General features: G+C 33.4%; 1 protein-coding gene across 2 annotated transcripts in view; it reads left to right on the plus strand.

The window, feature by feature from the left end:
- Window positions 1-12,429, plus strand: part of Hells (helicase, lymphoid specific) — a 50,034-nt gene that overhangs the window by 25,543 nt on the left and 12,062 nt on the right. For both annotated transcript variants that reach the window (XM_058581098.1, XM_046450197.2), the window contains exons 13-21: window positions 1,788-1,949; window positions 3,074-3,213; window positions 3,298-3,436; window positions 4,638-4,721; window positions 4,811-4,930; window positions 5,994-6,110; window positions 6,501-6,660; window positions 8,866-8,962; window positions 9,039-9,115. In XM_058581098.1, coding sequence (XP_058437081.1) covers window positions 1,788-1,949; window positions 3,074-3,213; window positions 3,298-3,436; window positions 4,638-4,721; window positions 4,811-4,930; window positions 5,994-6,110; window positions 6,501-6,660; window positions 8,866-8,962; window positions 9,039-9,115 — 1,096 coding nt within the window. The remainder of the gene's footprint in view (window positions 1-1,787; window positions 1,950-3,073; window positions 3,214-3,297; window positions 3,437-4,637; window positions 4,722-4,810; window positions 4,931-5,993; window positions 6,111-6,500; window positions 6,661-8,865; window positions 8,963-9,038; window positions 9,116-12,429) is intronic.

Genomic DNA, 12,429 nt, shown 5'->3' on the forward strand with positions numbered 1-12,429 from the left:
TGACCTTTTCATCATTAATCTTTAAAAATTTCATCTCATTTGAGGAAATATAATCCTAGTATATCTAGTATTGTTGACTTAAGATTAGTATCCTACTCAGTATACTTTTGTTTTTTCATACCAGGGATTGAACCAGGGTTGCTTAACTGCTGAACCACATCCCTGGCCCTTTTTTATTTAGAGATAGGGTCTCACTGAGTTTCTCAGGTCTCGCTTAGTTGCTGAGGCTGGCTTTGAATTCATGATTCTCCTGCCTGAGCCTCTGGGATTACAGACATGCACCACCACGCCTGGCCTCAGTATACTTTTTAAAAAATTAACTGTGCATGTGGATGTACATGTCACAAAGTTATAGTATCTTCAAAAAATAATTTTTTTAACTTTCTGTGTAAAGCTAATTTTTTTTCCTAGTTCCTTCCCACATTAGAGACCCAAAACAGCATCACATTTAAAGATTCACTTACTTAAAAATAATATATGGTAAAAAGTTTTTGAATAGTATAGAAATCTGGACAATGAAAAGTAAAAATTTTCTCCTGTTTACCCTGCACTTCTTTTTCTCTTGCCCAAGTATAACTAGCATAGTCTTGCTTCTATTTTAATACTTGTATGCTGAAAAATACATATATAAATAAGCCATATAAATGTTTTGGAACAGTGTATGAATGCCTCTTCCACATATTTACCTTTTCTAGATAACATTGAACTTTTAAATATAAGTGCATTGGTGGAAAAATATATCTCATTATTATCATGTTCTCTTTGAAGATAGGAACATCTTTCAGCATGTTTATGGAACATTTGTATTTTCTCCCTGATGTGTATTTGTTTCTGGATTAGTAACTTCAGATAAGCTTTTTTCCCTTAAATCATTGGTAATGTTTGTTTTCTGGTATAGTTGTTCTGTGCTTAGCCCTATACCTGAGTACAATTTGAGTAGTACATAGCCTCAAATGAGCCCTGCCATATGTAAACTGATTGTCAATTTACATTAAAGATGATTATAAATTCATTTTAAACAAATGTTTATATTTTAAATGACAAAAATTAATAATGGCATAATTATTTCTGTGTTCTATTTATAAATATGATTATCATTTGTAATAAAGGAGAGTAATTTTAAGCCTGAAGTTTCAGAGTTTAAGGAGAAATTTACCATGTATTATGGTGTTCACTTAAATTCCTAGTTGCTCAGGAGGCTGACACAGGAAGGTTAGGAGTTTGAAGTAAGCCTGGGCAACATGGAAAAAATATATGTAGACACATACACACACACACAATTTTTCATGTTTATGTTCTTAGTTGGGTTGGCTTTCTATTGGCCTAAAACCTCACTCTGAAATTTGCGGACTATATTGAAAACCTAAGTAAAATATTACTCCCTATCCTTACCCTGGGTACTGGAGATTGAACCCAGGGCTACCCTACCACTGAGTTATATCCCACTCCTTTTTATATATATTTTTTTTTACTTTTTGAGATAAGATCTTGCTAAGTTGCCAAGGTTGACCTTGAACTTGGAATACTCCTCTCTCTGCCTCCCAAGTTGCTAAATAACCATCTTTTAAAAATTTCTGCTCTTTAAATTAAGATACAGTCTTAGAGATTTTATGAATTTATAATGTGCTAGTCTGATATGGGAAATTTCAAGGATGATATTTTAATTTCACATTTCAAGAATTGATTGTGTTTATAGTGGCATAGGAGAAAGAAGGATAAGGAGTTTGTGGGGATGTTATTTGAAAAAATATTATATTTATATTTATTTGTTTATGTTGAAATTTTAGATTCTGACTCCTTTTTTACTGAGAAGACTAAAATCTGATGTTGCTCTTGAAGTTCCTCCTAAACGAGAAGTAATTGTTTATGCACCGCTTTCGAAGAAACAGGAAGTCTTTTACACAGCAATTGTGAATCGTACAATTGCAAATATGTTTGGAACCAGTGAGGTATAGTGTGTGCTTGAAATATACTGTGAATGTAACATGATAATAAAACTTCACAATTATGTCAGTCTTATGGCTCTTCTCCTGTTCTCAGGATTTGTTATGAATTTGTAACTGAAGTATTAGGCATAAGAACAGAAGCAGAAGTTTTTTTTTTCTAGTATAAATAATCCTGAAATTTAGTTGGTCTCTGCATTTCCTGCTCTGTGATCATCTGAAATGCTTGTTAACAAAATTTTAAATTCCTATGTCAGATTAACCTTAATTATTGCTGTCTGGGAATGGATTTAGAAATGCATTTAATGCAAGTATACAGCTGGGTGTGGGGCTATATACCCCTGATCCCAGCAACTTGGGGAGCTGAGGCAGGAGGGTTCTAAGTTAGGCCAACCTCAGAAATTTAGTGAGATTCTGTCTCAAAAATTAAAAAGGGATAGGGGTGCAGCTCAGTGATAAAGTGCTCCCCTGAGCTTCAATTGCCAGTACCAAAACAAAAGCAAAAACAAACGAAAAAAAACCCTCACTGTTATTTGATAAACACTGAAGGCTTGCCATCTATACCATTTTTCTCCACATCCGCAGTTCCTAAGAAGTGAAGATGGAATGCGATTATCATGTAATGAAATCAGGAAACACATAAATTCTAATGTCTTACATATCCTTTATTTTTTTCTACTGAGCAATAAAGATACTCTCACTTTCAAATGTTGTTTTCAGTGATAAAACAAATTTTACACATTTGTATTTGAGTATAGATCATGGCTGTGAGGTAATTGTGCCTTTGGGTATTACTAAAAGTTGATGAAAGAGCCAGCATGGTGGCATATGTCCTAATCCCAGCAATCCAGGAGGCTGAGGCAGGAGGATTACAAGTTCAAGGCAAGCCTCAGCAACTTAGATCCTATCTCAAAAGAAGGGGATTAGAGACTGGATATGACTTAGCGTCCGTGGGTTCGATCCCTAAAATTGCTGAAATTTGCTGTCCTCTTCAAAATTGCTGAAAGAGAAAATTAGTATTTATTTAAGTCTTAAAAGTCAGTTTGTACATAAAAATATTATACTTCACTTATAGGTAGGACTTCATTGTCTAGCTTTATAAATGGGTATTTTAATTTGTTCTTTTTTAGAAAGAAACAGTTGAACTAAGTCCTACTGGACGACCAAAACGGCGAACTAGAAAATCAATAAATTACAGCAAGATAGATAATTTTCCTAATGAATTGGAAAAACTGATCAGTCAAATACAGCCAGAGGTGGACAGAGAAAGGTGTGAGTTTAAAATAACTTTTAAGTATTCTTCGAACTGATGTGTTTTGTATTTCTTATATGTACACATTAATGTTTTTGATAGAACTGTGGTGGAAGTGAATAGCCCTATAGAATCTGAAGTTAATCTGAAGCTGCAGAATATAATGATGCTACTTCGTAAATGCTGTAATCATCCATATCTGATTGAATATCCTATAGATCCTGTTACACAAGAGTTTAAGGTGAATACTGTTTAATAATTTTGTTATTTTGTACCTTTAACATTGGGTTAAAGTATTATTTTGTTTGGTTTATTTTTAAAAATACTGTGTTGTGTATCATCAAGATTATAATCCAGTAAACTGAGTCTTCCACCACCCCCACTCCACCCCACCCCAAATTTAGAGAACTTAAGGAGGGTTGGAATGATGGTCTTTTTGTGTACAGTCCAACTTATTTCCTTACAGCTATGTGAACAGCTAGGAATTATTCTGAATTTTGTAAAGTAGTCAATTTCTATTTTTGCTCTCTTAGAGATAGTTGTCATTTTTTCAGTATTCCTTTTAGTTAATATTTAGCTTGTCAAAATCTGCTGCTCATTACTTATGAGTCACAAACGGCTACAGAAGAAAACCAAAAAGTTGATAACAGTTGGGGACTTTCAGATTAAGTGAATGAAATTGCAGTTGATTAAAAAAAATAGCATAGTGTTAAATTGTTTTTAGTGAAGAAGGATTTCATACTAATTAATAGCAGGGTTTCTCAACCCTGGCAGTATTGACATTTTGAGCCGGATAATTTTTATTTAGGAGGTAAAGTCCTGTGCACTGTCTACGTTTATCAGCATCTTTGGCCTTTGGTAGCCAGTAGGTCCATTTTCCCCTTTTGTGAAAACCTAAAATGCCTCTAGCAATTGCTGAATGTCCCCTTACGGTGGAAGGCAAATTTGCCCTTATTTTGAGAACCATACTTTACGCTTTTGAGTAAAGAAAATAAAGCTTTCCTACTCAAGTGGAAATCTCTTTCTGAAGGAAACTTCACCAAAAGATGAACTTTTTTTCCCCCAAGCTAAAAGATAAACGTTTTATTTAACCTCAATAGTTAGATTAGTTTTACACTCATGTTTTCTTAATTTTTACTGAGAATTCTAATAGCAATGTTTCTCCATATTTTACACAGTTATAAACCTCAGCATACACACAGTGAGTTTGACAAATTCTTTGAGGGACTGTGGTTCACAGATAGGTTCATGATTATACTTGAACTTTTGTGTGAGATCACTGAGTTTTCATTCTAGAGTGTCTTAAAGTAACTACTGATTTAAAAATAATAACAAGGTCAATTTTTTGAAAAGTTTTATAATGATTTATCACTGAAATGGTATGTTTTTAATTTTTATAAAGCAAGAGATTAGACATTTTTCTTCTTTGTCCATTTTTAAAGATTGATGAAGAATTAGTAACAAATTCTGGGAAATTCTTAATTTTGGATCGAATGCTGCCAGAACTGAAAAAAAGAGGTCACAAGGTGGTAATTTGTTTGGAATTTTTATTGTTTCATTATTTTTTATGAAGCAGTATAGACACTATGCATACTAAGATATATCTCAATTTCAGGTGCTGCTTTTTTCACAAATGACAAGAATGTTGGACATTCTGATGGATTACTGCCATCTTAGAAATTTCAACTTTAGCAGGCTTGATGGGTCCATGTCTTATTCCGAGAGAGAGGAAAATGTAAGACTATTTATGTCATACATAATAAAATTATAACTTTTGCAGTACCCAGGGATTGAACCTAGGGACACTTACTTAACCACTTAGTCACATCCCAACCCTATTTATTTTTTATTTTTATTTTAAGACAGGTTCTCATTGTATATATAAACGTGTATATATATGTTTATACATTTATACATATAAACATGTCCCAAACCCCGTTAATACATAGAACATTATAATTAACCTAGAAAGGTTTCTGTCTCTTCCAGGTTAATTTACCCTTCTCACCCACTTGATTTTTTTAGGCAACTGGTACTGAATTTTTTAACCAGTTTTTGCATTAGTTATTTTTATTTAAACTTTTCTGTGAAAAATTTTTAAAAATTAAGATGGTAGGGCATGGCTAAGTGGTAGAGCGCTTGCCTGGCATGCATGAGGTGCTAGGTTCCATTCTCAGCACCACATAAAAATAAATAAACAAAATAAAGGTATTGTGTCCATCTACAACCAAAAATTTAAGATCTCCTTAGTAAGATAGTTATTTGAAAAATCAAGTTAACACAAGGAGAGATTTTTATTAGTTTACATAATTGTTTTGAAAATCTGAAAGACTGATTTGGCCTCTCTTGGAAAATCCTTTGTGTGGTATAAGAAATAAATATCTCAATCCCTGGTCCTTTTTTTTCTCTTCTTCTTTTTTTTTTTTTTTTTTTTGGTGGCGGGGGTACCAGGTATGAATGCACGGGTGTTTAACTGCTGAGTCACATCCCAGCTTTCCCATTTTTAAATTCGTTTTTTATTTTGATACAGGGTCTCCCTAAGTTACTGAGGCTGGTCTCAAACTTGTGATCCTCTTAGTTTAGCCTCCCAAGTTCTTGGGATTACAGGAATACAACACCATTCCTGCCTAAATTATGGCTCTTTCTTTGCTTTTCTCCTTCCTTCCCTCGCGAGGGAATGAACTCAAATTGACACATGCTAGGCAAGCATTCTACTAAGACTTAGCTACATCCCCATCTCATCCCATCCGAAGTCTTAATGGTTGAAGTTGTTGTGTTTACATCTTTTTTGCTTTTAGATGCACAGTTTCAACACAGATCCAGATGTGTTTATCTTCTTAGTGAGTACACGAGCTGGTGGCCTGGGCATTAATTTGACTGCAGCAGATACAGTTATCATTTATGATAGTGATTGGGTAAGTTGAAGGTATAGCAATATGCTGTTGATATTTCTTTTTTTTTTTTTCTGTTGATATTTCTAATCTGAATTTTTAATCATCCTTATCTATATTATAATAATTTCATTTATCTTCTTTGAGAAGTGTCTGTTTTAAGGTCAAGAGTTATTGATCATTTTTTCTGCATATATTAACTTGTAATGCTTTCTTTTGAGTCTTTAAACATTTTCATGGTTTGTCATTATAGAAGTTACTGCATAAGTCTAAATTGAGCTAAGGCAACACAAAAAGTTTAATAAAAGTTGCTCATTGGATCATGAATGATGAGTTTATGCATTAACTGTGAGTTAAAGTTAATTTTATTCTAGTACTGTTCAATGTTGTTCTCTTTTTCCTTTTAATTTGAAGAACCCCCAGTCTGATCTTCAGGCCCAGGATCGATGTCATAGAATTGGTCAGACAAAGCCAGTTGTTGTATATCGCCTTGTTACAGCAAATACTATTGACCAGAAAATTGTGGAAAGAGCAGCTGCTAAAAGAAAACTGGAAAAGTTGATCATTCACAAAAGTAAATGATATTGTAGTATGTTTTTTTTTTTTTTGGTTCAGTTTTCTCTGTGTGTGTTTCTGTCATGAACTTTTGTTGTAGATGGACACAATACATTTATTTTATTCTTATTTATTTTAAAATTTGTTTTCTTATACTTTTATTTATTTTTTATTTTTATGTGGTGCTGAGGATGGAACCCAGGGCCTCACATGTGCTAGGCAAGCACTCTACCACTGAGCTACAACCCCAGCCCCTACTTATTTATTTTTATGTGGTGCTGAGGATTGAGGCCAGTGCCTCATACTTGGTAGGCAAGTGCTCTACCAGTGAGCCACAACCCTAGCCCTCATTGTTATTTTGTTTTTCTTTTCTTTTTTTTTTTTAATATTTATTTTTTAGTTGTAGTTGGACACAGTACCTTTATTTATTTTTATGTGGTGCTGATAATTGAACCCAGGGCCTCGCATTTGCTAAGTGAGTGCTCTACCACTGAGCCACAACCCCAGCCCTCATTGTTATTTTCTTTATAATAAAAGAAATTGGTGCAACTTGATAAGACGTGGTTTAAAGCAAGAGTGGGATTTGTGGAGTTGCTAACAGCCTACATTAAGTTGGCAGTGATAGACATAAAGAACCTTAGCAATTGTTTAGATGTGGCACAAATGGGAAGAGAAGGGTCTGGGATAATTTTAAGGTGCAATATCTTAAACTCTAATGAGGAATTTGGTGTGATATTTTTATTGCATGTTTCTGATTAAGATAATTGCTTGTCAGAAATTTTTCTTTAATATTTAATGTATTAAATATTAGAATAGTATTTGTATATTGAGGGAGTAATATAAAAAATCCATGTAAGTATTGAATATCGTTTAAATTTAGATAAATTTTATCAATAGTGTTAATGATCACAAAATTTGTTAAGATTTTTTTTTTTTTTTAAAGTCACTCAGGTTTGAACTCGGGCACTCAACCACTGAGCCACATCCCCAGCCCTATTTTGTGTTTTATTTAGAGACAGGGTTTCACTGAGTTGCTTAGTGCCTCTCTTTTGCTGAGGCTGGTGATCTTCTCACCTCAGCCTCCCAACCAGGTGTTCACCATTGGGTCCTGCCTGCTTTCAGAATTTTAAAAGTTTAATTTTACACAAAAAACTTTGACACTTTTTTATGGAGGTATAATATACACAGATCTTAAGTATACAGCTTAATTATGACAAATGTATACACTTATATAACTCATCCACATTTAGAACATTTTCGTCATCCAATAAAGTTTTCTCAGGTACCCTCCTCTGTCATTCACCTTGCATGTCTGAGCTTATTCTACTGAGCAACTACTATTCTGATTCATATATAGATTAATTTTTTCTTTAACTGTTTATTTTTATGTGTGTATTCTGTTTTTCTCCTGTGAATTTTGATTCACATTTTAATATTCATCATTTTTGTTTGTATTAGGAAGATTTTACTTGCTGAATAGTTTATTTATCCATTCTTTTTTGGTACCAAGGATTGAACCCTGGGGCACTTTAATCACTGAGCTACATCAATAACCCTTTTTATTTTTTATTTTGACACAGTCTCCCTAAGTTGCTTAGAGTCTCACTAAATTGCTAAGGCTGGCCTTGAACTTTCAATCTTCCTATCTCCTGCTCCCTAGATGCTGGTGCTCCCTGTTAAGCTGCTGGGATTACATGTGTGCACCACCATTCCAGCTTATCTATTCTTTTGTTCCTGGACATTCCAGCTATTTGAATAAGCATGAATTTTTGTGGACATGATAAATTTATTAGTTGTTTTTGAGAGGAGGGTGTGTGTCTATTGGGAACTGCTAAACTCCTAAGTGAACATATCATATTATGCTTCCACCAGCAACGTCTGAGAATTTCAGTTGCTTTTCTTTTCACCAACATTAGAGGGTTTTTTTTGTTTTGTTTTGTTGTTTTTTGTCCTTTTAAAAATGTAATCCCAGTGGCTCAGGAGGCTAAGGCAGGAGGATTGCAAGTTCATAGCCAGCCTCCGCAATTTAGTGAGGCCCTAAGCAATTTAGTGAAACCCTGTCTCAAAAAGGGTTGGGAAGGTTGCTCAGTGGTTAAGTGCCTCTAGGTTCAATCTCTAATACAAAAAGTAAATAAATAAAATGGCAGCCATTCTGAATAGTTTGTAATTTATTGGATTTTAAAGGGAATTTTAATATGTTGCATTTGTTAAATTATTTTTCTAGATCATTTCAAAGGTGGTCAGTCTGGATTAAATCAATCTAAGAATTTCTTAGATCCTAAGGAATTAAAGGAGTTATTAAAATCTAGAGATTATGAAAGGTAAGCCTTTTAGTTTTAGAAAAACTACTCATAGTTTTGATTTATTTAAACATACTGGAATATTTTGTTTTTATAGGGAAGTCAAAGGATCGAGAGAAAAGGTCATTAGTGATAAAGATCTTGAGTTGTTGTTAGATCGAAGTGATCTCATTGGTAAGTATCTCTCATGCTTTTAGTCTTTATGGAAACTTTAAAAGATAGACATAAATAGAATAGCGTCATGAATCCCTTGAACAATTAATGCATTCAGCTATAGTAGTTCGCAACATTTAGCCAATCTTGTTTCATTGACATTTCTCTTTTCTTGGAGAGAGACTTAAAATCATATGTCAAACATGATGATATTTTGTCCACAAGTAGTTTATTGTGAATCTTCCTCTGACAACATGTTTTTAAATAGAGCCATTATTTAACACATTTAAGAGAATAGCACTAGTACTTTTTTTTTAATATTTATTTTTTAGTTGTAGTTGTACACAATATCTTTTATTTATTTTTATGTGGTGCTAAGTATGGAACCCAGGGCCTCGCTCGTGCGAGGCAAGCACTCTACCACTGATCCACAACTCCAGCCCTAGCAATAGTATTTTAATTTCATCTCCTCCCACCCCCAAATCCATTCACAGTTCCTCATTTGTCGCTTTTTTTTTTTAAATAACATTTTGAATTGCAGTTCTAATTATGTCTCTTCTTTTATAGTATCCCCTTATTTTGTTTTTCTTTGCCATTGATTTATTGGAGAACTTGAGTTATTTGCTCTATAGAATGGCCTGGGATTCCTAAAATGTCTGATTTTCCTTCCCTTTTTTTATGTGCTTCAGCTTGTTCCTCAATATGCATATTTTTGATAGACTGATAAATAGTTCTTAATACTTAATTATATTTAAGTTTCATGTCTTTGCTATTATTTTATATCAGGGGCATGTCTGGGTTTCTGGTTTGTAGAGAGCTAAGATTGATCATTCAGACAGATCTGAATACTTCAGACTTTCTTGTCAATTTTTATTGAACTTCATGGTTTAAAAAACTTTTTTTGTTTTGTTTTAGATGTTGATGGACCTTTATTTTATTTTAAAAATATTTTTTAGTTGTAGTTGGACATGATACCTTTATTTTTTATATTTATGTTGTGCATAGGATCGAACCCAGAACCTCGCATGTGCTAGGTGTGCGCTGTACCACTGAGCCACAACCCCATCTCCTGATGGACCTTTATTTTATTCATTTATTTATATGTGGTCTTGAGAATTGAACCCAGTGCCTCATACATGTAGGCAAGTCCTGTACCACTGAACCACAACCCAAGCCTGGTACTTCATGGTTTTTAACATGTTGGTTGCTTAGAATCATTATTTCCTTGGGGTTTTACAAAATAATGACTTTCTTGTTTTATCATTTTAATTTAGCTGGGATTTGTCTAACTTTCCTATACTGAGATATAGGAAAGATAGGATAAATTGCTTTTTTATTCATCACTTAGAATAAGTTGCTACCTACAATGATGACCATAAATTATTTTGAAAACAAAGGTGATATTTAAAATCCACACTCTTGCTATTTATTTTTTGAATGGTGGCAATATCATACATTTTATGTATTTTATTGTATTTCAAATAAAAGACCTATCATGGTGTTCACCTTTTCCAGTTGTACTCAGTGATATTGTACTGACACTTCGAAATTGGTAGATATATATGCCATACAAATATGCAAAAACTTCAAACTAGAGTGTTTGGAAATTGTGAATGTTTATTAGCATACCACTGGGTTTTCTGTGACTCATTGAATTGAAAGAATTTAAAAATGTACTACAGATCTAAGTTCTTCAGTAGATCTATTTTGTGAATATTTTCTCCCTGTTTGTAGCTTATTAGTGTCTTTTGAACATTAAAAGTTTATATTTTTGTTGAAGTCTAGATTTACCAAGTTTTTTCCTTTCAATTATGATGTTCTTAAACTGGTAAAGAACATTGATCTAGATTACTACAGAAATCAGGAATAAAAAGCTCTCACTTTTACAGTGTAGAAGGAGATCTTAAGAACTAATACCACAAAATATTGATAGGCTAAAGGAATAATAAATTGGAATCCAGATTGCTTGTATTTACAGATGGTCTGATTGCCTCCGTAGAAAGTTCAAGGGAATCTGTAAGCTCTTAAGTAGAAGGTTGCTTTATAATTAATTGTGTATCATCAACAATTATTTAGTAAATAAAGTGTTTGCAATAGCTACAAATTTGGTTAAAAAGCCTGTAATTAAATACAAAAATCTTGGCCTGGGACTGCAGCTCAATGGTAGAGTGCTTGCCTCACAAGTGTGAGGCATTAGGTTCAATCCTCAGCACCACATAAAAATAAATGAATAAATAAAGATAATAAAAAATTATTTAATAAATAGAAAAATCTTAAAAGAGATTTGACCTCCATGGACAAAATTATGAATTGTTGAAGGTTATTAACATAAAGACTGAATAAGTGTATAGATTTAATGGATAGGAGTATTCAAATCAAAATCCTTATCACTTTTTAAGAATAATGAGTTTTAATTAAAATTTATATATATATATATATATAAGAATAAAGGGTCAAAAACCAAGGTAATTTGAAAACACGAGATGCTCTACGCAAGGTATTGTCTTATTAAAATGTTATAATCAATTAAGACAGATGAATTAGCACATGGTGAGATATATTAAGTGGTATAGTATAGTGAACCTAGAAAAACAACCAAACTTTGGAAAAAGAGTGAAAGAAAAGGCATTTCAAACCAGAAAGGGAAAATTCCTTTAGGTTAATACATGATGCAGCATAATTATTAAACAGGGAAAACTAAACCCGGATCCTCCTTACCTCACCGTTGAACACACTCTGCCCTTTAGCTATATCACCAGTCCTTTTTATTTTGAGACAGTCTTACTAAGCTGGCTTGGATTTCTGATACTCCTGCTTCAGACTTCCAAGTTTCTAGGGTTACAGTTGCAGGTGTGTGCCACCATGCCTGGCATTTAGGACATTTTTTGATAAGTTACCAATCTAAGTATATATTCAAAACCTGATTTTTGGGTGGTGGGATGGGCACTAGGGATTGAACTTATTTAGAGAAAGGGTCTCACCGAGTTGCTTAGCACCTCACTTTTGCTAAGGATGATTTTAAACTTGCAATCCTCCTACCTCCAGCTTCCTGAGCCACTGGGATTATAGGTGTATGCCACTGTGCCTGGCTTAAAACTTAAGTTTTTTGTTTTGAAATATTTTTTAGTTATACATAGGCACAATATCTTTATTTTGTTTGTTTATTATGTGAGGCTGAGGGTTGAACCTAGTGCCTCACATGTGCGAGGCAAGCGCTCTACCACTGAGCCACAACCCCACCCCCTCAAAACTTAATTTTTATAAATATTTATTTATTTGTAGTATGGGGGACTGAACCCAGCAGCTTGTAGATGCTGAGCAAATGTTCTGCCACT

The sequence above is a fragment of the Marmota monax genome, unplaced genomic scaffold (assembly GCF_021218885.2).
Source record: "Marmota monax isolate L192 unplaced genomic scaffold, Marmota_monax_Labrador192_F-V1.1 WCK01_AAM20220418_F8-fsc00004, whole genome shotgun sequence".
NCBI classification, from domain to species: domain Eukaryota; kingdom Metazoa; phylum Chordata; class Mammalia; order Rodentia; family Sciuridae; genus Marmota; species Marmota monax.